At 42.0% G+C, this 27,876-nt stretch overlaps 2 protein-coding genes across 5 annotated transcripts in view; one reads left to right on the forward strand and one right to left on the reverse strand.

The window, feature by feature from the left end:
- Positions 1–5,187, reverse strand: part of ZEB1 (zinc finger E-box binding homeobox 1) — a 196,063-nt gene extending 190,876 nt beyond the window's left edge. For 2 of the 3 annotated variants that reach the window (XM_082385285.1, XM_082385284.1), the window contains exon 1: positions 5,086–5,187. In XM_082385285.1, coding sequence (XP_082241411.1) covers positions 5,086–5,143 — 58 coding nt within the window. In that variant the 5' untranslated portion in view covers positions 5,144–5,187. Of the gene's footprint in view, positions 1–2,966; positions 3,078–5,085 lie in introns of those variants that run through there. The other variant, XM_082385286.1, reaches the window with a different exon arrangement.
- LOC309625657 (uncharacterized protein) overlaps positions 3,501–27,876 on the forward strand; it is a 192,821-nt gene continuing 168,445 nt past the window's right edge. Inside the window, exon 1 of one of the 2 annotated variants that reach the window (XM_082385704.1) lies at positions 3,501–4,045. In XM_082385704.1, coding sequence (XP_082241830.1) covers positions 3,740–4,045 — 306 coding nt within the window. In that variant the 5' untranslated portion in view covers positions 3,501–3,739. Of the gene's footprint in view, positions 4,046–4,547; positions 4,865–27,876 lie in introns of those variants that run through there. The other variant, XR_014242641.1, reaches the window with a different exon arrangement.

Here is a 27,876-nt window from a genome sequence, read left to right on the forward strand (position 1 = left end):
CTCCTCCATTGCAATTCACTACAGGTAGTTAAGAGTAGCTAACAATATAATTCCACATGATATTGCATCTGTGTTTACATCTGGCTCTAATCACATGCTTAGAAGTGATTTACACAGGGGAAACCAAAAAAGGAGGAAAAAAAAACACAACTATGAGAAACAATTAAGTTATTTTAAATGTATCATTCTCAACTTGACAACTTTCTCACCACAGGCTTCAAAGTCACTGAAATTGCAAACATAGGGTATGGCATTTCAAAAACACTGGATATAAGAAAGAAAAAAAAGTACTAACCAAATATTTCATATGCTTTTATACTACGGTCATTTTAACAAGTGATTGGTGCTTTCAATTTATAAGATAGTTTAAGTTTTGCTCCATGCTACAACTGTATATGTCATGGCTTTGTGGTAAAGTTCCTCAGTTCATAAAAAAATAAGTTGATAGTAACCAAACCTATTCACTACTGAGCTCTAGGAATTAGAAAACCACACTCAAGAACTGTGTCAGGAAATGTAAAACTATATTTACACACACACACACACACACACACACTCTCTCTCTCTCTCTCGAAGAACTATGACACCCTAAAATGAGAATTCACACAGGCTTACCTGATAATTCACATAATTCCTACTTATTTCAAGATAAAGAGTATTACTGTTGCATTATGGTACTGGTGTTGGTGCATTTACAGAAATACCATTAAAAAAATTAGGGAAGTAAATACTTCTAACATTTGACCTAATGAAAGGCTTCTAAAAGTTTACAGTAACATTAACATAATTATATAGACACAGGCCAAAAAGACATAACTAAATACATTAAATCTCATGCAATACAAGTTACAGTACCAATTTATATTTGTTGAAAAGTAAGAATTCTTTGAATACAAGCATACAATAATTAGTAAACTGCAGAGACTCTTAAATGCATTTAAAACTTCAAAACAAATTTACATTCCTTAATTTACAATTGGTAAATTTAAAATTTATACACTACTTGATTCTAAATCTTAATTAGAAGGGGAAGGAAAAGATAAAAATCGCTAACATCTGAGTGACTGCTGGTAAATACCTTCTTCAGTAGTTGTCTGCCAACCCATGTATAGTTTTAAGTCTATGTAAGTTATGAAAAAATAATTACACAGTATCACCGATCAGTTAATTTCCTATTTTCTTACCATATTCAACCATTTACATTTTTTAATGTCTAAAAATATATATTTCCAGGGATCTTACCATGAATGAAAAAGGAGATTAGAAAATATAGTAAGAATGCAAAATAAATATGGACCAATCATTACATATTCTTCTCCAAACCTAACAACATAAAAAACTTTCTTTAAAAAAGCAGTAATACAACTGGTCTAAAGCAAGACTAAATTGACAGCAATCTCAGTTGCAAGATTTAAAAAGACCAAATTTATATAACTGTTCAAGCTAAAACAATCTTACTTCTTTCCAGTCCTAGCAGACTAGAAAATGCTTATGCCTAATTTACCCAGGGCTAGTTTGAAATAAGGGTAAGACCCGGAATTATACGGAAGGTCCCTATCAAAGCAGAGGTCCCAAATCAACAGGAGATGGACAGATTCATGGTATCTTACACCAATAATCATCTTTGTTAGCATCCTCTACTGGTGGTTTCCAAAGACAGCAAGTAGAAATGCAAATGACAGAAGATATGTACCTGTTAGTCCATCTAGAGTGAATTAATCAGTATGTGGTCATCAGCAGCTAGAGTACATTTCTCAAACAGACAAATAAATAAGTAACCACAAAGAGTATAAGTGGAAAATGGGAAGGCAGATTTTTAAAATACAGCAAACAAAGCATTACATTATAAACGGTAAGAAAAAAAAAATCAATTTAAGCCACTAACATCATCACCATAGAGTTACTACATAAGGTTTCAGGCTTTGGCCAAACCTTGCTCAACTGTTTTACCCCTGTCAAGTTACATTACCTGATGCTCCCATTAACATCCTACTCTGCAGATATATTCCGGAAAGGAAATTTAAATGTTTTACCTAAGGCTTAGCAGAAAATCTGCATGCCTTATTCTAAAATGAACAAAAAATTATTTACATATAAATTACAGCATGAAGTATCTCTATGACCATCTCCCACTGTATACATCATTTATTCCTTCATTAAAAAGATTTAAGAGTTAACATTTTCCAAGCGATTCTCTCCAATAAACAACTGCAACTTAAATATGACTGCGTTGCTAAGAAATCTTAACCAGCACCTATCCTGAGGTTTCACAACACAATGGCATACAACTTCATTTTTAATTTGCAAATCATGAGGCTTAATCGAATAGCGTGGCTGTAATAATCAGCAATGGATGAAATGCATCTGAGAACAAAAAGAAATACAAGGACAGAGCCAACACTGATGAAAATGGAAGATACCTGTAGTAGCACAGTGCTATCTGAAACACCTTTTGTTTTCTCAGAGTGATGCACACTGCAGACGAGACATTTTGTGCTAAACAGCCCCAAATCTGTTTCTCTAATAGTAAACACAAAGGAAAAACACTGACAGCAAGCGCGGTAAATAAATCGCTCCCTTGAGAATGAAAGCAGCAGACTGGAGGGGCTGACACGCGCAGGGGAAAACTAAACACCATCTTTTTCTACCTGCGCAAGTTGCCATTTGCTGCAGCCGTCCAGCAGCTCTCTTTCCTGCTGATTTCAAGTACCTTTCGGGATCGCTTTTTCCCCCTAAGTCAGCTGTTGATATGCCTTATGGGTGTAATATTCGTATCACAGGATCTTTAGGAGGAAAATCCATCCTTTCCTGCTCAGGTAAACATGTTTACAGCAGCTGCACAGACGCTGGGTGGTTCAGACTCACATGTCACACACATGTCGTCAGCAACAAGAAAAGCCCCTTTCTCTGGCGACGAACATTTTAAATAAGGTAAAACGCGAACAGCCCTTTCCAAACCAACTTACCTTTCATAAAGCCACAGCAGCAACAGCTCGATATAGCACACACAATTTGACGCTAAAACAGGAAATTAAAATTGCAATAGCCTGTGCTCCGCTGCGGCCGTAACAAGTCATCTCTCCACAATGAGGACGCCCAATATTAGTTATCGGTCATAGCTAACGGAGGTCTTTAAAATGCAAATGTGTATTTGGATAACTAACACCGTTCATGAAAGCGGTGATTCTAATGTCGACTCGAATATATTAAAATTACGTTTACGATTGGAAGGAAACATCTTGAAACCGCCTAAAAGCTTCGTATCTGCTTCGAGACAGGAAATCCCACACAAAATCTGAAATTGCCAGGAAAGGTTACAAAACCTCGCGTTTCGCATCCCAGAGGGGAGGGAGAAAGGGGGCCCGGGCGTGGGGGTGGGGCGAGCGCCGGGGAGTTCTGACTTAAACCCGCATTTCCTCATTTTCTGGCGGACACGGCGATCCCATTTCAGGCGCCTTTATTTCCCGACTCTCAGAAACTCGTTTTAAAAATAACGCAGGAACCCACACGAGCCCCTCGGTCCGTTAGGTCCGTGCAATTCCTTATATAGACTCGGCCGCAGCCGGCGGCAGGGCCGTTGCCGCCCATTATTCTCCAAACAGGTACCGGGCGGGCGGGGGCCGCGCTCCAGCCTCGGCCCTGTCGCCGCAGGAACTGTCCAGACAATACCCACCAGCAGACGTTCGCTGCCGAGCGGTGGGCGGGCGGGCGGGCACAGCGGCGCCCGAGATAAGCAGACATGCAGTCAACTTACACCGTTTCTCCCAACTGCAGAAGGCGACTGTGCAAACCACCACCACATGTTCGGGGCTCGCGCTCGCTCTCTCGTCATTATTGTTATTTTTCTAAACTCTCACGCCAGGCAGGGCGGGTGTGCGTCCCCGGCGCAACGGCACTCATCAGTAAACACCGCGGCCCGCAGCGCAGGCAGCAGCGCCCCGCGTCCGTCGGTCCGGCCGCCCCTCCCCCACCCTCCTTCCACCCGAGATCCGGAGCGCCGTCCAAGCTCCGTTCGCCGGCTTCACGCCCCGCGCGTCCGGCCCAGGTAACAACTTCCCCAAACCGAAAGAGCACAAGGAAGGCGCACGCTCGGCACCCCATCCCAGCGCGGAGGAGGCGTCCTCCCGGGCGGGGACCTGTCTGCGGTGCTTACCGGTCCCGAGACCAGGTAACAACTCCGCAAACCCGCCGCCCCCCGCGGCTCCCGCGGCCGCAGCTCTGCGCCCGCCCCACCCGCCCGCCCGCGCCCCCGCCGGCTCCCCGCGGGACGCGGACGGCGCTCGGGGCGCGGCGGCGGCCGCGGGCGCGGGAGAGGAAGGGCGCTTAGGCATCCGCACCCCGCGCCGCGAAGCCCCGTCCCGCGCCGAGCGCGCCTCGCCAGCCGGTCCCAACTTTACCGCCGCCGGCCCGGCCCGTCCGCCCGCCGCGCGCTCCGCGCCGCCCGCGCACACGCGCGCACGGACGACACGCAGCCCGCGGCCGCCGCGTCCCGCCGCCGCCGCCGCCCGCCCGCAGCCCGGCCCGCCCGCCCGAGCCGCGGGGCCCGAGCGCCGGCGCCGGCGGGGCTGCGGCGCGCGGAAGCCACTCTACACAGGCAGCGCCGGGCACAAGTTAGTTCCTCGGCTCCGGGGCCTCGGCGCCGCGGGGACGAAACGCCGAGGGCGCCGAGGAGGAGGGGAGGGGGGCGCCGAGGGGCACAAGAGTGGGGAAAAGTGCGAAAAGAAGCAACAGCCGCTCCCCCGGAGCCCAGAAAAGTGGACGCCGCGTCCCGGCCGCCCGCCTGCGCCGGGGATGCGGCGGCGGCGGCGGCTAACGGTCCAGCGAGGCGGCAGGGGCGGCGGGAGCCGCTAGGCGGAGAGACCAGGTAAGAGACATAACGGTTCAGGGAGAGCGGGCGGCCGCGGCGCGGCTCCCGAGGCGGCGGCCCGGAGGGGGGCAGAGAGCACTACTTTCTACTTTCCCACTCCACTTGGCCCGTCCCTGCCCGGCCGCCCCCAGCCCGGCTCGCCCCCCTCGCCCCCGGGGGCGCCCCGGCCGCCCGGCTCCCCCTGACTCCGCCGCTCCCCGGTCCCCTCCGCCACTCACCGTTATTGCGCCGCGGGTTCGCCTGCTTTCTGCGCTTACACCTGGGGCCATCCGCCATGATCCTCTCGCTTGTGTCTAAATGCTCGAGTCACCTCCTCCCCCTCCCTCCCTCCCCCTTCCCCCCCGCCCCTCCGCCTCCACCCCTCCCCCCTCCCCACCGCACCTGGTTTACGACACTCGCGGCTTTACGACATCACCTTCCTTACACCTAGAGCCGCTCGCTCTACGGCCGGAACCTTGTTGCTAGGGAGAGGACGGTTTGCGGCCGCTGGGGGAGCGGCCGAGTTTGCATTGAGGGGCGAGGGAGAAGTTTCCCCCAGGTGTCGCGGGCTGGGGGCGGGGGCGCTGGGGAGCGGTGCGGACGTGGTCCGAAGGGCGACTGGCCGTCGGAGTGAGAAAGGTAAAGTAGGAGGCTCTGAACCGGCCACACCCGCCGCGGCCGCCAGGGGCACGATCTCCCCGGGCGCGGGTGTCTTCGGAGCTGCCCCCGGAGTGGCCGGAGCGACCTGTCCTCCCTCCTCCTCACGGGGGGCTCACGCACCCCGGGCCGCCCGGGGACGCCCCGGGATCGGGGACAGGCAGGTCCGGGGAGCGGCGAGGGCCTGCTTCGGGACACGCGGAGCACGGGGAGAGGCCACCTGACCTCGCACGTCTGACTCTCTGCCCCTCCTCGGACGCACGGTTTTCCCCCGCGCGACCCGGGATGGGAAGTGACTTCAACGAAATAGAAGTCCAGCTGGAGCGACGGAGGGGCGAGGAGTTCCGCTTGCGAGCCACCTCGGCGGTAACGCGGCCTGAGTAATGCCCACGCCGGCCTGTCTCACTTCCTCCTCCGCGCCGGGCGCTCACCTGCTGTCACCTCGGCCGCCCCCGCCCCCGGCCGGCCAGATCCGAGGCCTCCAGACTTAGAGCTGAGGTTATCAACAGGCCGCGATTTAGTACCTAGACGGGCAGCTGTGGCTGCGAATGACCTTCCGGCAAGAAACGAGGGCCGGCGGGGGCGGTCTTGGGGGCAGAGCGGTGGCGATCTTCTCTGAGGTCTTTGTACAAGTTCGGGGACTTATGAAGGGCCACGTAGATAACACCACAAATACCAAGAAAGTCAGGTCTTAAGTGCTCGGTAGGGACTTAGCTTTCCCCTCCTCCCCGCCTTCAAATGAGGAAATGTCTTTGGGACCAACCTTACGGAATAAATGAGCCGGGCTGCACTTCGAATCGTGCAGTTCCAAGTGAAAACGGTAAGAGATGACAGAGAAATTGAGGAGACCGGAGCGTGACGAAGTATGAGAAATAACCCAGTCACCTAGCACAGTGCTGTCACAGTAGGTGCTCAATAAATTCATGCCTATAATTTATGCCGTGCCTATGGCAGGACTTTTTTATTATGTTAATCTTCTAAACACTCTCCAGACTTTTAGAAGATTCATTAATAATCTCTTCAAACCTTTCAACTGAAATAATTTTACAGCTGAAGTCTGGTAATTTAAAATTAGAAAGTTTAATCCTGAATATAGATGAAAATTTTCTCTCCCACGTCTGCTTTGGCATTTTGAGAAGTGAATGCATTATTTATTGGTGCGTGAAATGTGACTGTAAATATCTTTTGCTATACGTTATGTCTATATGTCTGCTCCCTTCCTCAAGGCCACAACTAGAATCATCCGTCTTAATGGTCATCTTAAGTACAGGCAGCCCTGCCTTTCCTCAGTACCATGTTAATTGACCTTGTACATGTGAGAACCAGAGCCATGGTCGTGCTTTGCTTGGTTCAAGTGGTGCTTTTTCCCTGTCCTCTTAAGAGCTATGTGATGTTCTTCAGTTTCCTTCTGGATCAGCTTATAGACTTTATCCTTTGCTGGCATCTCCCCGCTCCCCCCGCACCAGCACACAGGCACACACACACACACACAGCTTTTTTACAGCTACCCTAATTTCCAGTCAGAAAGGAAAAAACAAAACAAAACTTTCTAACTCTAGTGCACATTTCACTTACTTTTAAACTTAGGAAGTGTCACACGTCTTTCTGAGGTGCCTGTCCTGATCCCCCGACTAGGTTTCTTCAGTGTTCATCCTTACCTTGAAATCAGAGAGACAAAGTCAAGGGATAAGCCAAGTGGAAGTCATCTTCCTTACTTTAGTGGTTACTGGTTTAGTTAGTTTGGGCCAGACTATTCGACTTCTTGCGGACAGGTACCATTTTTGTGTTTTGTTTTTGCTTGTTCATGTCTGTGCCCTCAGCACCTAGCAGAGTACCTAGTCACATAGCAGATGCTTAATAGGTAAATATTTCTTTTAAAAGTTAGTATCGTTGACTTTTTCTGAATCTCTTCTTGGCTATAAAGTAAGGGTTGTTTATCTGCCTTCATCACATTAGTTCTTAGGAGCAGTTGAAATCATGAATGTGAAAGCCGTTTTCTGTCGTTCATATTTTGCCTTATTTTGAGACTAATTGCTCTTGATTTTAGATTCTCCATAGTCATTTTTCCCAAATGATTAATCCCGATCACTTCTGGTTTTTAAATATGCACAGGAAGTATTGATGTTCCAAATTTTCTAATACAGAATTTCAATTTTGTAAAATCCTACAGTAATTAGACATAGATTACAAATTTAATATGTGGTTAATGCGCTTTATTTACTGTAATGTTCCCAAAATTATTGAACGCTAGACTGGAAAGAAAGCAGGCAAAAGTAAATCTCAAAATAGATTGCTGCTTTAAACCTGATGCGTATGTGATGGTTGCTTATCTCTTACATGTAACTAAAGAATTGGAAAAAATCTTTAGAATAACTTTAGAAAAGGAATTTCTAAATAAATGTGTTAAACTTTAGGTTTATTTAGTCAATTATACCTCAATTTTTAAAAAATTAGGCTTACTTTATTCAAACATGGTGGGGATACTAGTTAGAGTTTAGCATGTGTCCTGTATTGTTGTTGGTTTTTAGTAATCGTAGTGTCATTATACAGTATGTATTCAATATGTGCTCCTAGCTCTAATGTCACTGAAATGGTAACACTGCTTCTACGGAGCACTGAGATTGCACATGCTGCAGGAGAGGTAGACTGCTAAAAATGAATTACTGTAATCTTTTCTAAATTTACAGGGAAAATGTAAATGGGTAGAATATTTTCAATATTGAGTTTTTTTCTATAAATTTTTCATAAACCCCTTGCACCTGCTGTTTGCGTTTCATGTAAGATTCATGTATAAGCTAGGATAAAATTTGACATAAAATTATTTTAAGTTTAAAATGTACATACTGCACAGTGTTCCACATGGAGCATGTGATTTCCATGTACCTCACTTCCTGAACACATTTGAGAAGTAGAACATAATGTGATTCTATAATCTTTGTTAAAATAAGAAATCAGTGATTTTCACGGCAAGTTAATATATGTATTTCATGAAATAAGTTGACTTCGCTAGCTTGTCAGGCTTTAAAGTCTTGAGACATGTTGTCCATCAGAGGACAGCACGGAGAAGCCCCTGGAGGGCGGCCCCGCAGTCCGTGCTCAGTAGTGACTCTGGGTGTACGTGGGTCGCCATGCATTGCAAGAGGGCACTTCACCAAATTCTGTGTCACCAGATCAGGAAGGAAACAAGGCTACGGGGTGGCACAGAACCAACAGTTGTCCTGAGGACCCACACGCGCTTTTCAATGAAGCCTCCCAGGAGGTAATAATAGGGACAGGTGTTTTCCCCGAACCTCCCTGTGATTTTATTATATATCGCACCACAAAACTGTTTTTCCCTCTCTGGGGAATAAGGCTCCTATTTTTAATATAAGTCCATGAAATGTTAACCCATGGAGCTTCTAACCTGGGGGACAGTTTTTCAGGAACATGTCTAACATAGAGAGATGTTAAATATAAATAAACGTAGAGAGAGATAGATGTTTGAAGGCTGTTAATGAACCTCCAAAAAGTAAAGCTGATCTTTTCCTTAAAATCACAGTGATTAAAACGATCGCATTCAAAGGCTGCCTCTACAGAAGATAGATTACAGTTTCTGTTATTGAAATCACTTGTGAACTTGAGTAGCATTTTTTCCTTATACTTAACAACTATAGGTAGGTAATTTGTACTAGAGAGAAGGAAAGCAACATGCATATTTTGGATTTGAGGGAATTTTAAGAATCTACCGTGGAGTCAGGGGTCTGATATCAGGTTTCTGATATTCTGTTTTGCTGTTTTTTCCCCTTTGTCTCGATGCATTTCTTTTCTCTGGCATCTTGGCTTATTTTTAGCAGCCGACTGGTTCTGCTGCAGAGTATTACTATTTCTTTGACCTACAGTCCTAGCCTTCTGTATTCCACAGACCTTCAGTTATAATCACTGCCACTATTAAATCCTTTGAGTGTACATGTTAAAAATATTTGCAGTCAATAACAGCTTTTAGATGTCCCACCACGGTGTTAAACTCACGTGGAAAAGTTGGCAATGAGAAACACACTGTGTTCAGACACAGCCACAACTTTAAGGCACCTAGTCGGGCCCTTCAGAAGTTCTTTCATCTTACGCCTCAGTTTTTCTTCGCTCCCTCTCTTTATCCCACTTACATAAGTAGATCACACCTGGGCCCCTCTCTGCTCTCTCATGCTTTAATCGTTCTCTTCCTCCATCTTTCTTTGTCCCAGGTCTTGCCCAGATCGGTTTGGATTGATTCCCTTTTTCTTTTTGCTCAAGGCCTTTTGAATCATCCCCACCCTGTGAAATATCAGTACTTTTCCATATTATGCTGGTTATCCTTTGTCCCTCAAAGTCCAGTCTCTGCCTTTCTGTGCTCTGAAAGGCTGATTCCTGTGGACCACATCACCCAGGCTCCTTTGCCCTTTGGTTTCTATTTGATTTGAGCCCATTTGGAGGCATTGGCAGATGATCAGAGGAAGGAAAGAGAGAGAGGTCAGGATATTAATTTCACCTTCCCCCACACTCCCTCCTGCCTGTCTGTGGCTTTTGGCAGGCGCCTGGCTCCTCTACCTAAGGCCGTGGCTCGGGTCAGACAGTCCTGTCCCAGGGCTACAGGTCTTGGCAAGTTCCAGAAACTGCGCCTTCCCTTTGTCCTTTCAGGCCTAGAGAGGGTAATGGTTTCCTCCTGCTGTGAGTCCTTGGGTACTTTATCCCTTATTGGTTCCCCTAAAGCCTGCCCACATCCTTGTAAGTAGTCTCTTCATCAAACTCTCTGCGATTTACCCTTGGGGCATGCCATCTGCTTCCTGTCAGGCCCCTGAGTAGCACACATCTAGAAATACGTTTTTAGCCTTCTTTTTTTTTTATGATTAAGCACTTTTAAAATTTTTATTTATTTTTGGCTGCATTGGGTCTTCGTTTCTGCGCGCGGGCTTTCTCTAGTTGAGACGGGGGGCTACTCTTCGTTGCGGTGCGCGGGCTTCTCACTGCGGTGGCTTCTCCTGTTCCGGAGCACGGGCTCTAGGCGTGCGGGCTCAGTAGTTGTGGCACAGGGCTCAGTAGTTGTGGCACATGGGCTCAGTAGTTGTGGCGCACGGGCTCTAGAGCGCAGGCTCAGTAGTTGTGGCACACGGGCTCCAGAGCGCAGGCTCAGTAGTTGTGGCACACGGGCTTAGTTGCTCCGTGGCATGTGGGATCTTCCAGGACCAGGGATTGAACCTGTGTCCCCTGCGTTAGCAGGCAGATTCTTAACCCCTGTGCCTTATTTCTTATTAGTCAAGAATTCTGTTTCCATCGATTACAACACTAGAGTTTGAATGTGATGTCATCACTGACAAGCATATACTCATGTTCTAATATGTCTACATGCAAAATCTGGCAAAGCTTAGGAATGTGCCAGAGTCTATGACATCGTAATTATTCAGTTACTGTTTTTGTAATGAGGGCCCCTGCCTTGGTTGATCTAAAAGTAGGAGAGACTACTTTTATATACTTAAAACCGTGAGTGGGAGGGCATCACAGCACTACAGTATTAAGGTGGAGGTGGCTGGTTGTCCCCATAGGTTTCTTCCCCTTTTAATAATGGCACCCGCCACACTTGTCACGTGGCCCCTGGAACGGCTGTTGCGCGCACCTCGCTGCTGCTGTGCTCTCAGTCCTGGCCCGTGAGATGTGAGTGGTGCCCTGGCTGATGAGGTCCCTCCGGAGGGAGCGGTTCACCGTTCCTTAGAACTCCTCTTCCTGCTGGCTGGGATCAGACCTGCTGACGAGAGCGCCTTCAGGTTAGGGAAGGCACAGCAGCAAGACTGAAGGAGCCCGAGTCCTTGACGGTGTGGCAGAGCATAACCAGCCCTCGGCTCTGCCTCCAGAGCTCTGTTACAGAGAGACAAGGAAACTTCGATCTTCTTTCAGCCGCCATTGTCTTAGGTTTTCTGTCACATGGAGCCAAGGTTAACCTTGTCCGATGTGTTGTAGGTATTGTGTTAGTTTCCTGTTGGTGCTATAAAAAAATTACCACCAACTTGGTGGCTTAAAACAACACAGATGTATTATCTTACAGTTCTGGGTGTCAGAAGTCCAAAGTGGGTCTCGCTGAGCTGGAATAAAGGTTTTGGCAGGATTGGGTTTCTTCAGAAGGCTCGAGGGGAGAATCCGTTTCCCGGCCTTTTCCAGCTTCTGAGGCCGCCCACATCCTTGACTCCTGGGCCTCCTGCATCTTCTAGGCCAGCAGCACGGGGCAGAGCCCATCCCATGCTGCCAGCTTGCTAGCTCTATTTCTGCCCAGCTCTTCCACGTCTGAGGGCTTTTGTGGTTAAATTAGGTCCACCTGGATCATTCCAGGTATCTTCCATTTCAGTGTCAGCTGATAATGATTAGTGAGCTTAATCCCATCAGCAGCCTTAATTTCCCTTTGCCATATGACCTAACATAACACACAGTCTATGCCTCGGGGATTAGGCCATAGACATCTTTGGGGGCCACTATTCTGCCTACCAGAGTATGCAAGCTCTAAGCTTCGTGATTGAGAAACATGTTTGTATCGATTAATTTGTTCATCTTTAATTGATAAGCAGCTTTAAAGCCTTTTGCTAAGTGGTCATTACTTTTTATATAACATTTAACATTGTGCCACATAGAAGTTCTAATAATAATTCATTGGTTCATTTATTCACCTAATATTCTAGCATTCTAATGTGACAGGCACTGTGTGGGGCTAGAAATGCCTAATACAGTCCCTAACCTCAAGCAGCTCACAGGTCTGTGGAAGAAACAAACTGACAAAGAGCCTGTTACACAAGTGTCGGGTTGGTATAGTACACATAGGAGAGACATCTGAAGTAACCTGGAGTCAAGGAAGTCTTTCTTGAAGAAGTGATGGAATTTGTCCGGAGGAGGAGGGAAGAGTGCTAAAGGCAGAAGTCACAACAGAAGTCTCCGGATGAAGGTCTTGTGCTTTGGAGCAGGGGATGGGGGAGCGGTGCGGGGTGTGAGGAGGTGGCAAATCCGATAGAAGAACTGCAGCAAATAAAAACCCACATGTTCCAGAAGAGGCTGCAGAGGTGGGTAGGCAGGAACCAGATCCCGCGAAGATGCTAAGGTTTGAGGACCTTATACTGACGAATTGTAAGCCATGGAACGGTTTTTGTAAAATCAACGGTGTCCACGTTATATGTGTTGATTAGTGTTCTGGGGGTGAGGGATGGCGAGCCCATGAGCGGAACAGCAAGCGTCAAGGGAGCTTTAAAGGTGTTTTCCTCTGGAATGATCGTTCACTAAGGAATAACTCAGCAAGTAAAAGCAATACGAATACGAGCTGTGATGATCCAAGTGAAGCGCAGGTGAAAGATAACATTTCCAGACTTTATTAGCAAGTAGTGTAATACTGCTGTGAAAAGCAATGTAAAGCATAATTAGTATTGAGTATTTACATTATTAATAGAGTTGTTTCAGTTTATACATTCTTACAGTGCTCTTACTAGCTCCTAGTACTGCATTAGTACATGGCAGGCCCTCAAAATTGTATACTAAATGAATGAATATTTTAAAAAAGGGTCTGCAATGTGTCTTTTAACACTTGCTTTTTTCCCCCAGTATTATGTTTACTACAGCCTAATGCACAAAAGCTAACATCCTCCCCGTTCAGATTCTGCTGTCTTCCGGATTACCTTACATATTTCCAGGGAGGCAGGATAGTTTTCTTTCCCTAGATTGCACATTCTCTCAGCAATTTTCCAGTTGTATCAGAATTCGTGGGAATTGAGCAACCAGCCCCACATAGCTAGTAATTCCCTCACACCCTTCAGAGCACTTCCTACCTACCACTGTTGTAGCATTTACTACCTTTACTGGGTGATTGACATCTCTCTCCTCCTAGCCTGAGCTTTTCATCTTTGTATTTCTGATACCTAAAGCAATGCCTGTCTAATGGGAAGTCCACTCAGTTAATTATGAAAAAGAGTGAAAGTTCCTGCCATTTGTGAATCATTCTGGTGGAGGGGTTTTGTGAAGAGCAAATGAGATACTGTATGTGAAGTTTTACATGGTGCCTGGCGCATGGCAAACAGTAAATGATAATACAATAAAAGTAAATTCTTGGGCAAAGATCAGAGTCCGATATTAAGAACATAATCCACTAGAATTCCTACACGGTGCCTTTCTGTTCAGGCTAAAAGATAAGATGATTTTTATCCCTGAAAATGTCACTTCAGGTGTAGGTGGAATGATTCTAATTAAAAGGCAGAAAGAGGAGATGATATTAACATGTTGTTTGTTTAACGTTAGCTGGAATATTTGTTATATTGTCTAGAGATACTGTTGGCTCACATTAGCTGTATTATCTATGGAAAATCTATCCACACAATAAGTGAACTTACTTTCCTAGTATGAGTAACACTGTTTGCAATGCAGTTAGATGACGTGTGGCGCTTTTTAAAAATACAGGTTAAAAATTACGAAAGGAATATAAAAACTCTCTTTGTTTCGTTTTCTGGTTTGTCTGTGGCAGACACCAATTCAAAGTGGCCCAAGCAAAAAAGAGAGGGATTTTTAATAAGGCTGTAAGTGTGTGGGGTTTTTGCCATGGAATCCGAGAGTAGGGAAGCAGCCAGGTCTCAGGAGGGAGGAGCGGGAGCACCTGTAGATCTGCAGGCAGTGTCCCTCCCTTTCCCACCTCTGCATCTCTCTCGCATCTGATTCATTTTCTTTGCAGACCTCCTGCTGTGCACGAGGGTGGGATGGACACAGGGGAGGTCTATTACGCAAGGCTTAGGGTGAAAGCAGTCATCCCTACTCCTGCCCCAATGTTGGGATTATTCACTTTTCACATGTAGTTTATACAGTTATAATAATGCCTAGTTTTTGCCATATTCATATATAAGAACCGTGTATAATTTAGTAGTATTATACTGTTTTCACTTAACAAACACATTTTCCCAGGTAGGCACAGAACCTTTATGCTTGAATTTTTTTTTTTTTTTAACTTAACCATAACATTCCTGAAATTGATACACAATAACTTACTAAACCAGTTATATATTGTTGAACATTTACATTATTTCCAGTTTTTTTGTTTTGTGAAGAATGGACACTATTGTATGGTTTTTGATCATTTCCTAGGGAAATATTCTCAAAACTGGAATTATTTAGTCAATGGGAATGAACACGGTTGTATCTTTTTAAACCTATTGTCAGCATGCTTTTGAAATGGGTTGTACGAACATATGATGCCACTAGAAATATATAAGAATTTGTCTCACCAAGACTAAAAATTTTTGAAAATTGGTAGCTTATTCACACCGATTGGAAACATACGAATCACTCTGTGTTTTAGAATATGTATATAGGAAGACACTTAAATGGACTAAGGAAGAACATATTTGACTATATAGTAAATTCCATACTGGATTAAACCATTAATAATTCCAGCCCTGGACCTTGAGACCTATTCAAGCCCTTTCATACCTAGTGTTTTTAAAATATGTGTATGTTTATTCATTTGTTTATTTAAAATTCACTTATTAGTGAAAGAACACTTTGTATTTTAGATTCTAATTAAGCTTATCACTGGATTTTTAAATAAATGTAAAATAACAGTATTTAGAATTTCTGTGAGTTTCACATTCTCACTTGCTCTTATGAAATAATCAGTTAACTGCAAGTATCCCTTTTCTATGCTAGCAAAGGTTAGCAATTTTGGAATACTTGAAAAAGTATACTTGGCTATCAAATAAATTAGAGCGTAGTCCAAAGGAATTCCTAGGAATACTATGCCATCACTTAAAAAGAATGAAGCAGCCGATCTGAAAAACTCTCAAAGATAAAAAGTAAAATTAAAGTCAGATAAAATGGCATGATAAAGGACAGCGTGAGTAGTTAGCTACCATTTATTTCATACACACAATTATACACACACACGGCTGTGTGTAAGCTAGAAAGATGACGATACTCAAAATCATGATAAAGTGATTCCATTAAAAGCTGTAGGGTAGAGATACAGCCAGCTCTTAGCCATAGGCATAGCATGGTCTGACAGAACTGCAAATCACTGTTAGCCAATATTTTTACTTTTGATCCACATCCAGACTGTACAACTCTGGCCAGTTTCCCATTTTGCTGAATTTCTATGGCGAATTCTTAACTCAGGTGATTTTTCTTTCTCTGTCAAGATTGCCTTCATCCGGCAAAGGGAACTTAGGGAAGGAAGAACAGTTAGCAAAAGATGGATGAACGAGTGAATGAGTAAATGAATGAGATTTGAGAGTCCACACTCAGTAGTTTACTGTAGGCATAACCTTGGGCAAGTCACCTCACTTCCTCGAGCCCGAGTTCCTTCTCTGTAGGATTAAGCCTAATTTCCCTACATAAACCAAAATTCCCTACATATTCACAGGGTCTTGGTGAGTATGACATGAGATCATGTGTGTGGACGTTATTTTGAAAACTGTTAAGACATCGAATTTTGAAGTTTTACTGTACAAACCTATATCATTATAAAAGATTCTTCCTAAAGCCAGGTATTAATGAGTTTTGAATAATTAGCTCCTTTGTATTTTATTTGAACCTCTGTAGTATTAACTCATTTCAGTAACATATACTGAGTTATTTTTAATTCCTTTCCTTTCTCTTGCTCACCCTCTGATGGAAGTGCCTTTAAACAACGAAAATGTCAAAAACAAAATAGATGCAAAAGACAAAGTAAAAAGAGGTCTGAACTAAAAAGGTATATCAAATACTTGACTATTATGTCAAAACCACCCTGATAAACTTTTGAAAAATATTTGCTTTTTATTTCTGAAGGTTTTCGCAAAGGACTGGCTTTGGTTTTACGACCAGTTTTGTCTCTGAAATTATCTGCCAGGATTTCAGCCAACTGTCAAATGCAATTGAATTTAGTCACATTTTTCCTTCTAGGTTACTTTATAAAGTGTTCCTACAGACCATTTTAAAAATTCCCACAAATAACAAAATTATTATTTACTCCTAACTTTGATATTGTTTTACATTTTTGCTGTATGACTTTAGAGAATTATGTTGTTTTACCTTCAGTAGCAATATTTTAGTTATAGGTAAAGTGATTCCTATTTAAAATAGTATGGAACGCATGCACATTTGGAGTCAACGTTATTCAACACGTTTTGCTGTTACTTACAACTAACAATACTATTTCAATGTAAGCAGTTGTGGAATTTAGTCATTTTATATACATTGAATTAATTAGTCATTAAATAAGTGTCTTTTCTCTTTAGTGGCTCAACTAATTTCCTGATTCTGCCCTTCTGATATGTGCTTTTGATTGGTAAAGTCACTGACGTACCTGTTACGGTCTTTCAAATACTGTTATAATGATATGAAAGATTTTCTGGCAGATATTTTTATTAGCTAACTGGTGACATATTTAGTAAATGCCAAAAAGTAATATATGAATATAAAACATCCAGTGCTCAGCCGAAACCTTATAAATAGCAGAAATGGTGAATAGAAGAAATCACTCAGAAATTGTTTGCTAACAGAAAAAGATAAAAAAACATGGACTATGTGAGAAAAATATAATTAGTCTCATGGGATGGTCGAATAAACTGATTAGTTCTTCCCTGTTTTATTTTATTTTCTGTACCTATAAAAGTCTTAGTGAATCAAGAGAACATACGGCCTGAATTTTTGTTTTCCTTATTCCCTAGTTTACTTATATTTTTGTCCTCCCTCGAACTTATTTTCTCCAGACTTTGGGTATGTTATGGACGTAAATCAAACCACTACAATCCACTTTGGGGGTTAGTGTTGGTTATAAAGCCTGTCCTCGTTTGCATCCACTCCCCTTCCATTGCTGGTCAGCATCGAACTGACCAAAATGTTATCAACCAGACAAAAGCGCTAGATGCAAAGAGTTGGACAACCCATTGGCTAGAAAACCATCCCCTGGATAATTCAAAATCTATTGAAGCTCTTCCCCACATACAAACTTGTGCTGTAGTTCCATTCATTGTTGCAGTTTTCCTTTGCACAGCCTTGGAAAACATAGATCAGTGGTGTAGCAGCAAAAGACATCGTGATACCAAATAAGGAACGAGCTTAACCTCTTAATTTCCAGGCCACTTGATAGCAGATACAGTTCATTACACAGGAAAATTGCTTGATCTTGGGAAAAGAGGGTGCTGGAGGTGAGGGAAAATGAGTTAGTCACCAACACAGTTCACCTTGCAATTCAGTCATTTAGATCTAACTGGAGAACGATTGCTGTCGCGTTCCAGATGAAGAATGAAAGCTTCTTTCCACAATAAAATGGCGAATCATGTATCCACTGTGTCTAGATTCGAGAGCAAAAAGGAAGGAAAAGGAAGGAGGGAAATATCCTACGTATGCTGATGCACACTTACCAACATAATAGAGAATGTACAATTTGTAGAGCCTTTGTAACCTACCACGATGGTTTTATTTGAGTTTTGTTACAGCACTAATAGATATTATTTCCATCTCACATGTGTGGAAACAGAATCAGAGAGGCTACCGTCACCTAGTTGATGATAGTCTAGACTGGGATTCCAACCCAGATTGTAATTACAAATCCCACGTTCAAATTCTCTTGTACTCGATAAACATAAAAGCATATCCAGGGCTTTGCCAAGACAAAGTTCTAAAGCATAAAGGAAATGTTAACATTCAGAAAAATAATTATAAGCAGAAATATTTTAGTGAACATTTTGTTATACATTCAGCATTTCTATAAGTTTTCTCATGATGTACAAAATTTTGAATGACTTGTAATTCTTTCTCTATCCCCTCTTCTCTACTTGAGCAGTTCTATGAACATGAGACATTCTCTCATGTTTCAGAAGATCCTTTTTCTCCCCATCCCTGTCCCTCCTAATCTGCTTCATTGACTTCTCTAGTCTCCAACAACGAAGTTTTTAATCATCTTTATTTCATAATCAATTGTTCCCTGTCTTCTCTCTCGTGCTCCATTATAAACTCTTTTATGATAGAGACCATGGCTGATAACTCCTGTTATAGTTGATGACTATGTCTGGAACGTATATATATTTTTAAATATCTTCTGTGATAGATAACTACCATCGATGGCTGGTATAAGAAGAGGGTCCTGATTGGAAGCTGATATGGAAGGAGAGCACAATTTGTGTCAGAGTAATTGACCTGAACTTAACCTGATAGGAAGCAAAAACCTGGAAAAGGGGCAGCCCTTTTAAAATGAGCTACCAGGGATGAGCCATCACATTTTATACCATTATGTGTGGTATTAGTACATCTGAATTCTGAGAACCAAGGAAGAAAAGATTAATTTGGGGAGCAGGCGTCTTTGACATGACTAGACCAAAAGGAGGAAAACAGCAGTCAAAAGTTGAAAGATATCCATCACCGAAAACAACTTAAATTCTGAATTAGAATTTAGGAGCCCTGGAATAGAAAGGGATCTAGATTGTCCATGAAAGTGGGGACACATGACAATACAGCTTGGGAGTTACGGAGACAGAAAAAGTCAATAATATATCTTCTAGAGTGAATACTTCTAACGGGCAAAACTAAGAGTTGGGGAGAAAAATCTAACATCCTATTGTTGCTAACATAACCCACAAACATAATACAAAGATTCTTTTGAAACATAAAGTTTTTATGTTAATATAATACATGGAGCCAAGAGTTCATAACTATGGTAGCTCCTTTTGGACCAAAAGAAATTGCCAACCTGATACAGAATTAATTGGTGGGACTGTCAAGGTACTGTGCCTTCAATGTGTACATTTTAAAGTAGCCAATAGAAAGATTAAGAACTGGCAGAAATACAGATGTCGGGGAGGAAACGTTTTTTCAGGTAGCACAAGATGCTTCAGTTGTCATGGAAGGCAACTCCAGCAGCAGGGCCAGATCTCAAAAACATGCACCACTCGCAGCATCCTGTAACCTACTTTTTCAAACCAGGGCTATCTGTAGGCAAAAACAAATGACTGCAGAGTAGGAAGAAATCTCAAAAGCCTACCCAAAAACGGCTTTAAAGGTAAAAGTAAAAATGTTTTGAAGTAATTGTGTCTCAACTAAGACATTGCTACAAGAATAAAGATAGTTTTATATAGATGCACATACACGTAAGATGTAATGATTAAGAATTTGAAAGAGTAAAATGAGATAAACAATGTATTAACTGGATGTCTAAGAATAATGATAAAAAGATAAGGGTCTAGTCACACTATCCAAGAAAAAAATTTGGTAAGAATATAGATACGGGTACTAATAATTTTCCGCAAAGAAATGTCAGCAGAGAAAGAATGCCTTTTAAAAGTCATCCAAGTCATTAGACAAAGGTCTTAGAACAAAAGAAATCATAGTGAAATAGAAAGATTTCTGGGTGGAGCCAACTATTGGTTTAAGGCGTAAGAATTATTGTTCTTTCAGTATCAAGAAGGTCAGTGTGGTAAGGTCAGTACAGGAAATATTGCCGGATTGTTTTTAGAAAACCGGACAGTGCCGTGTGCCAAGTAAGATAAAACAGATCAAATATTAAGCCAAAGATGTCAAAACATGCCATTTAACCTTATATACCTACCTTGGAACCAAGGGAGAGTGTCTAATCTTTTTAAAGAGGGACACTTAAGAAGAATTCTTTTTTTTTTCCATTCATTCGACAAATATTTATTGATCTGCTTCTGCGTGCCAGGCACTGTTGTAAGTTGCTGGAGACACCAAGGAACGGACAGACAAAAATCCTTGCCCAGCAGAACTTAAGCACTAGTGGAATGAGACAAATAATAAGCAACGAATACAATAAGCAAATTGTATAACGTGTTAGAAGAGGATTAAATGCTATGGAAAAGGAGAACGGGCTAAGAGCAATTGGAGACGCAGAGGGGTCACGATTCCCTCTGGTAAATTACTGAACAGAATTCCAGTGCGCTGGTAACACGTTCTCAGAAAGGTGCGGGCTGGTATGGCCAGGAGGGTGTCGGGAGAGCCAGGCAGGTAGGGTGTGTTCAGTCCGTGATTGTTTGATTTTAACTGCTCGGTAAGTCTCGTTTGGTTCAAAGCAGGTGTCAGAGCAGAACGTGTAAGGTGCGGAATTCTCATAAGAATATATAGTTTGTTACAAATGCTATAATGAAACCTGTGGTGTCTCCCATTAATTGACTCCCTAACACCTGTTCTCTTTGTTTACTTTACTTTTGTTTTTCATTATGTTAGATACCATTTCACTACTGTTTTAAAACAAAGTAAGTGAACATATGTGCAGTTTTCATCGTAAAACATTTACATTCTTTCCATCAGTGTTAATGATGATATAGTTGCCTGTGTTTGTATGTTGAAGAAAATAGGGCTAATGTCTTTAATTACCCAGAGGGAACATGTAGAGCCTCATCCGTTTGCACAGGGCCCTGAAGAATATGGAGGGGTTTGCTGGCTTAGGCCAGGGGCCGTAGGCTTCATGTACCTTTGCGTGGCTCTTCTAATGTTATCCAAGTACGTTATCCGTGACACTAAAGTCCAAACCACATCGATGTGGGGACTTCTGCCTCCTCTCTCAGCCCTTGAAAGATCATTAGAATTAGGAAGCTGATGGATTATTCTTAAACTACAGTCATCATAGTTCAAAGAGGTTTAGGCTCTTGACCACTGAAAATCTCACTTGATCCTCATAATAACATCATGATGTCAGGAACATTCTTTAGGAAACTGAGGCTCAGAGATGTTGTTTTACCAAGATCCCTCACCTAGTGGGGTGGACGTGGAGAGCACGGTGTGTGAGGCCCAGATGAATACTACACTGATCTTAAGAAAAAGAAACCCGTTAAGTTATTTAGGGTTAAGAGATTTGGTTTTGTTGTGAAAACCGGAGCAGTATTTAACAGAGCTTACCAAATCTGGGTGCTGCGACGCCTAGGTGAGCCTCGTCCTTGAATGACTAAGCACCTTTCCCCCTTTGTCCACAGTTGGTTCCTGTTTCTCAGCAGCTCAGCTTACCTCACCCCACCCCTCCTTTTCATCCCCGGGGAGCAGGGTACGGGTAGGACCAGGACTGTTATGATCTTTAATAAAGGAAGCAACCAAGTATGCACGAGAACTTTAGTTGGCTTCTTTCAATGTTATGCTCACCTAGGATACAAACTCTAGAATTTTTTTTTTTTTTTAACTTGGCCACACCGTGGGGCTTGCGGGATCTTAGTTCCCCGACCAGGGATTGAACCCATGCCCTCGGCAGGGAGAGCACGGAGTCCTTAACCACTGGACCTCCGGGGAATTCCCCTAGAATTTTTTAAAGAATGAAACAACATCTCTTGTACAGTCATTCTTAACAATTCATGATTTTTTTAAGATTGGAAAAAATTTCAAACTGGATATTGTAAAAAATTAATATTTGCAAGTCAGTGTTTTGCTGCTTTGTATGTAATTTATGGATCAAGCCAAAATTTTAGAATTTAAAATTGTGGAATGTTCCAGTCTCAATACTCGTGTTAGTGCAGAAGCAGACCTGCTAAACCCTGGGTCATTTTAGTCCTTTACTGTGTATTAATACACGTCTGGAACATTCACTGCCATAGGCTTTGCCTCAGGTCTCTATTTCCAACTTGGTCATGAAGCTTGCAAGAGAATATCCTATCCCATTTTGTTTATGAAACAGTGAAAAAAAGAAAAAATACTCTCCTTGAAATCTGAAGATTTTTTCCCGTGCTGTTCAAAAATGTTCTCAGAGGTGTGTGTGTGTGTGTACTCTGCTGAGGGATTGGTAAACAAGTTTAGTTGCACATTGGATAACGGGATGAAATTTAACATTATCCAGCAGGAGTGCCCTACCCCACTCCCAGGTGCAAAGCATTCTGTTGTTTATGGAGCGTCTCTAAAGATTGAAGTAACTCCCCGGGGAAGGAGACTTAGGACCTCATTCCAGACTTCTACAGGTTTATTAGGATATTCTTCCGTATTGCTTACTGCTTTGTGTTTTTGCCTTTTCCTCTGGTTTTCTCCTTAACCGGCCCCACTACGTGTATACTGAACCTCGCAGCCTCTCCTTCACCCAGGGGCGGAAATTTCCCCCTCGCCTCTGCATCAGTAGCCCCTTCAGCAACACAGCTGCCGCAGCATCGCAAGAGCCAGAGGTTAGTTCCCAGTCCTTGTGACAGCAGAGCTCACGGCTGATCCTCTGTCCTCCCTGAAAGACCTCCTGCACTTGGCCTTTACGATGGCACACTGGCCTGGTTTCCCTCCTACTTTTCAAGCGACTCCTTCTCAGTCTCTCTGACTTGTTCATCTTCCTCTCTCCAGTGTCTGAATATTAAAGTGCCAGGGGTCAGTCCACGGACATCTTTCCTTCTCGGTCTGCATGCCTTCCCGAAGTGATCTCCTCTGTGTCCTTGGCTTTAGTTCTGATCTCTTGGCCAGTGGCTCCCAAATAAATATTTCCAGCCTGGCCCTAATCCGTGAACTCTGGGCTTACTTGGCCTCTCCATCTGGATGGCCAGTAGACATGGCTGCACCCTTAAAATGCCCCAAACTGAGCCTCTGGTATCAATCCCCCTCCCCCAGCCTGCTCCTTCTGCGGTCTTAATCTCTTATTTCACACAACAATAATCCCATCCTCCTAAAAGGCTCAGGCCTGAGTTAAGCTTGAGTTAACCTTGGAGTTAATCTGGACTCCCCTCATGCTTAAACCCCTTGTTCAATTTTTCAGAAAATTCACATGTTCTCCTTTCAAAATACATCCAGAATTTGACCACTTTGCATCAGTTCCGCTGCTGCCATCTGGGCCGAGCTACCATTATCACTCGCCTGGACCATTGAAGTCACCATTGTCCCTCATGGGGTTTCCCCTGCTTCTGCCTTTGTCGCCCTCCGGCCTGTTTCAGTAGGAGCAGTCAGAGTTACCCTGTTAAAACAAGTCAGCTCACGGTCTTTGCTCAAGCCCTCCAATGGCTGCCCCTCTCAGTAAATTCAATCCAAATTCCGTACAGTGGGCTTCAAGGTCTGCAAGCTCCGCCCACACCCAGCTCTCCAGCCTTACCCCTGCAGCCCCATCTTCACTCCTTTCCACCACACTGGCCTCCTCAGTCCCTTGTATGTGCCAGGCGTGTTCCTGCCCTAGAGCAGGGGTAGAACCAAGGTCTCTCAGATTCCAAAGCCTATTCCTAAATCTAAATAATTTAATAGAGAATCTCCAGAAATCCTAAGCAGAATGTTCTCATAGAGACATAGTACCTAACTCATATACTAATTTTAAATGCTTTTGTTAAAAGGAATTCTAAACATACGCTTCATTGTGCCGGGCTGTTTCCTAACATGTGATATAAACAGTTATGGGACTGAAAAGATCTAACAGAGTTCTGTGATGTATGATATATACAGTCTAATTAATATAAAAGCATCTAAATGCTATCAACAAATGTTTAGTATCTATTAAGTGCTAGCACCTACGATGCCACCATGGGTATTAAGCCCCATCTTGGGGGGAATGCAATGGTGAATGAGAGAAACAGACAGAGACAGAGAAGGAGGGAGAGGAACTGGCGAGGCCCAGGTGATTTTGCAAAAGGGACTGTCAGGTGCCTTTGTCCAAAAGGGAATAGGACATATGACTGTTAAAAGGATCTGGGAATGCAAGTCTTATTCAATATTATATTATCAGTTAATGAATTCATCATATTAACAGGTTGAAAGATAAAAATTGTAAGATACTCAGTAAATGCAAAAAAAAGCATTTGATAAAATTCAGCATTCATTTGTGATTTCAAAAAAAAAAAACAAACTCAGGAAACGAGAAATAGAAGGAAATTTACTTAATCTGACAAAGAGGACCTATAAAAAACACTTATATCAAACGTTGTATTTATTGATGAAAACCTTCTCACTAAGATCGGGGTGAGATAACCATGCCCAGTGTCAATGTCCAATCAATATTTTGATGAAGGTTCTTGCCAGCAAGGCAAGAAAAAGACATGAAACACAGAAGGATAGGAAAGTAAAAAGTAAAGGACATTGTTCACAGGTGATATGATTGGGTCAAAGAAAATCCAAAAAGATCTTCAGGTAAATTTTTAGAATTAATTAGAATATTAGCAAGAAGGCTGAGTATACAATCAGTATACAAAAATCAGTTGTATTTCTCCATACTCAGCAGTAAGTAGGGCCTAGAAAAAAGGAAAAAAATTAAAGATACCATATAACATAGTTTTAAAAGCATCAAATGCCTACGAGTAAGGTTAATAAAAGATGTACACCTCTACATAGAAAAACCATAAAACATTCTTAAAAGCATAGAAGACCCTAATAAATGTGTGTGCATTGGAAAACTCAGTGTTGTAAAGATGTTAGTTCTCCCTAAATTCAATGAGTTTCATGTAATGAACATATTCAAACAAACCCAATAAAAATTCCAGCAGGTTTTTATGAAACTGACAAGCTGATTGTAAAATTTATATGGAAATGCAAAGGGCCGAGAATAGCAAAGAATCTTAAAGAAGAAAAAGAAGTATGGAGGAACCATGATTTATTTTAAAACAAAGTAATTAAGACTGTGACCTGGCAAAAGGATTGTAAAAAGACCAATAGACCAGAGAAGATACTTCACAACTAATACATATACATATATGGACTCTTGTGTTATGACAGGTGGCATCTTTGATAAATGGTATTGAGTCAGTTGGCTACCCATACGGTAAAAGATGAAACCGCACCCTTGCTTCATACCATACACAAAAATCCATTACAAGTAGATCGTAGATATAAATACGGAGTGTTAAACATTAAATCCTGCAGGAAATGAAACAGAGGATTATTGTTAGGGTATTAGGATAGGCAAAGTTTCCTTAAACAGAACACAAAAAGCACTATCTAAAAAGAGAATGATTGATACATCACATTAAATAGACTACATTCAAATTAAGAACTTACTAACACTCAGAGAAATAATTAGAGAGTAAAAATGAAAGCCACAGAGTAAAAGGCAATATTTGCAACCTGTATAACCAACAAAGAGCTCATATCCAGAATATGTGAAGAACTCTTACAGATCAATAAGAAAAAGATAGATAACCAAAAGAAAAGTGGGCAAGAGACTTGAACTTCACAAAAGAGGATATCCAAATGGCCAATAAAGATATGAAAAGCTGACACCACTACCCTTCAGGAGAATGGAAATTAAAACCATGAAGAAATGTTACTTCAAATCTACCAGAATGGCTAAAATAGAAAAGCCTGGCAGTACGGTGTGGGGAGGATGTGAAGCGATAGGTACCCCTGTGTTGCTGGTAGGAGCGTAAATTGATACCAGTAAATTAGAAAACTATTTTGTATTATCTACTAAAACTGAGCAGAGTCATACCTTATGACCCAGTTAATTCCACTCCTTGGTGGAAATGCATATACGTGTGCACATGCACCAAAAGACATGTATAAGAATGTTCATAGCAGCATATACGTAAGTAACATTGTAAGATGTCCATTCAAGCAATGCAAATGAACTAACCATTGTTATTCCATCCATATAATGTTAAAAATAGGTAAAACTAATCTATGGTGATAAAAATCAGAATATTGATTATCTTTCAGGAGGAGGGAGGATTTAGAAATGGAGAGGGACCAAGAGGGGGATTTTAGGGTGGTGGTAATGTTCTATTTCTTGACCTAGGTGGTAGTCATAAAGGTGTTCACTTTGGGATAATTCACTGACATATATTAAAGTGAGTTTTCACTTTAATATATGTCTGTTATACTTCAGTAATTTTTTAAAGATTTTTTAAAATTCCCACTGCAATATAGCAACTATTACTTATTAGGTACCATTTTTACCTATTTCGTCAATTGATTTATTTCTGTTAACGATGTCCTGCAGTTCTCAGGAATGGCATTATGTGAACTAATAAATATAATAGCACCTCAGGAAATTACACCCTTGGCCCGAGAAATGACTGGGTTACTTTACTGGATATTTTGTGTTAGCAAGCATGGTTACAAATAAAATTTTAAGAGGCACTTATCAAGTTAACACTTTTTCAAATAATATTTTAATTCCAAAGTAATACATTGTTCTATGGCTCCACAATTAGGCCATGCCTGTGTTTATCAATACATGTAAAATACATACGGTTTTTAAAAAACGAAATGTGATCATAACTTACATACCATTTTGTGGTTTATCTGTGTACCTGAAATATACATGTGAAATCATTCTGTTCATTTATTTATTTTTATAAAGTAAATGTTGTTATTCAAACTCAAAAAGCTATAAGAATGAAAAGTAAATCCCTCTTTACCCCTCCCCTCACCCTTCCCTGCTTCCCAGAATTAATCTTGTTAACACTTTTGTTTTTTGCATCTTTCCGTAAATTCTCTATGTGTATGCCAGTGCAGTTTTTTTTGGTTTTGTTTTTTCTTTTAACAGAGTTTGAGACCATGCTCTTCTGCAACTTAATTTTTTCATCAGTATAGTTTTAGCGTATTTATGTGTTTGCATATCAGTGCATAAATAATCTGCTTTTAAATATATCTTGTTTTAAGTATAGATAATATCTATATCATATTTTTAATGGTTGCATAATATTCCAACATTGGGAAATTTCATAATGTATTTAACTTTTCTCCTACTAATAGGTATTGATATCACTTCTAGTTTTTTGTTATTACAGAAGTGTTACAACAAATGTGTTTGTGTATGTGTGTCTTTATGTGTCTGAGAGAATATATGTATAGGAATTCCTAGGTCAAGAGTATGCTTGACATACTCTTGAGAATGCTTTTGACATTCAAAATAACCAGAACCACACTTTTGTGAGTAGTCTTTGAGAATTGGATACAGCAGCATAGCAAGAAATTAATTTCATCAAGAATTAAAGGCACCAAAATGGGAACCAATGAGAGTCATTTAAGGCAGGGAAGACATGTTAAATGTTAGTGGTACGAGGTTTTAGTGGAAAGGAAGACATGTGGCAGGTAGTGTTCCCTGCCCCAAAGTCACAGCCACAGGCCCCATTTGAATGTCAACTGTAGAATGTCAAACAACTTAACACAAATCTACAGCCAGTACTCACAAATGGAAATTATAATACAACATAATTAAATCATCAATTTATAGTACCTAATAGTCAAGTAGGATATTTCACTTAGATTCCTTAAATTTAGAAATTGTCTTCTCAGGATCAGGCTACATTTGCTCTAAAAAGCCATCAGTTTTGAGTCATGCTGTTCTAAGAATTGAGTTTTTCTTCTAATGGAGAACTGTTGATCATTTAAGTCTCTACCTACTGCTGATAGTGGTTCTTAGTTTAGCACCAGGAAATGAAGGCATCAGAACCTGTTAGAAGCAGCAGACACTATATGTATTAATGTGCTCTGAAAATCGTTGGATTCAGAAAAGAATAAATAATATTTCTTCTTTACTGCTAGAAAATTAG

Source organism: Balaenoptera borealis (assembly GCF_965194805.1).
Source record: "Balaenoptera borealis genome assembly, chromosome: 3".
NCBI classification, from domain to species: Eukaryota; Metazoa; Chordata; class Mammalia; order Artiodactyla; family Balaenopteridae; genus Balaenoptera; species Balaenoptera borealis.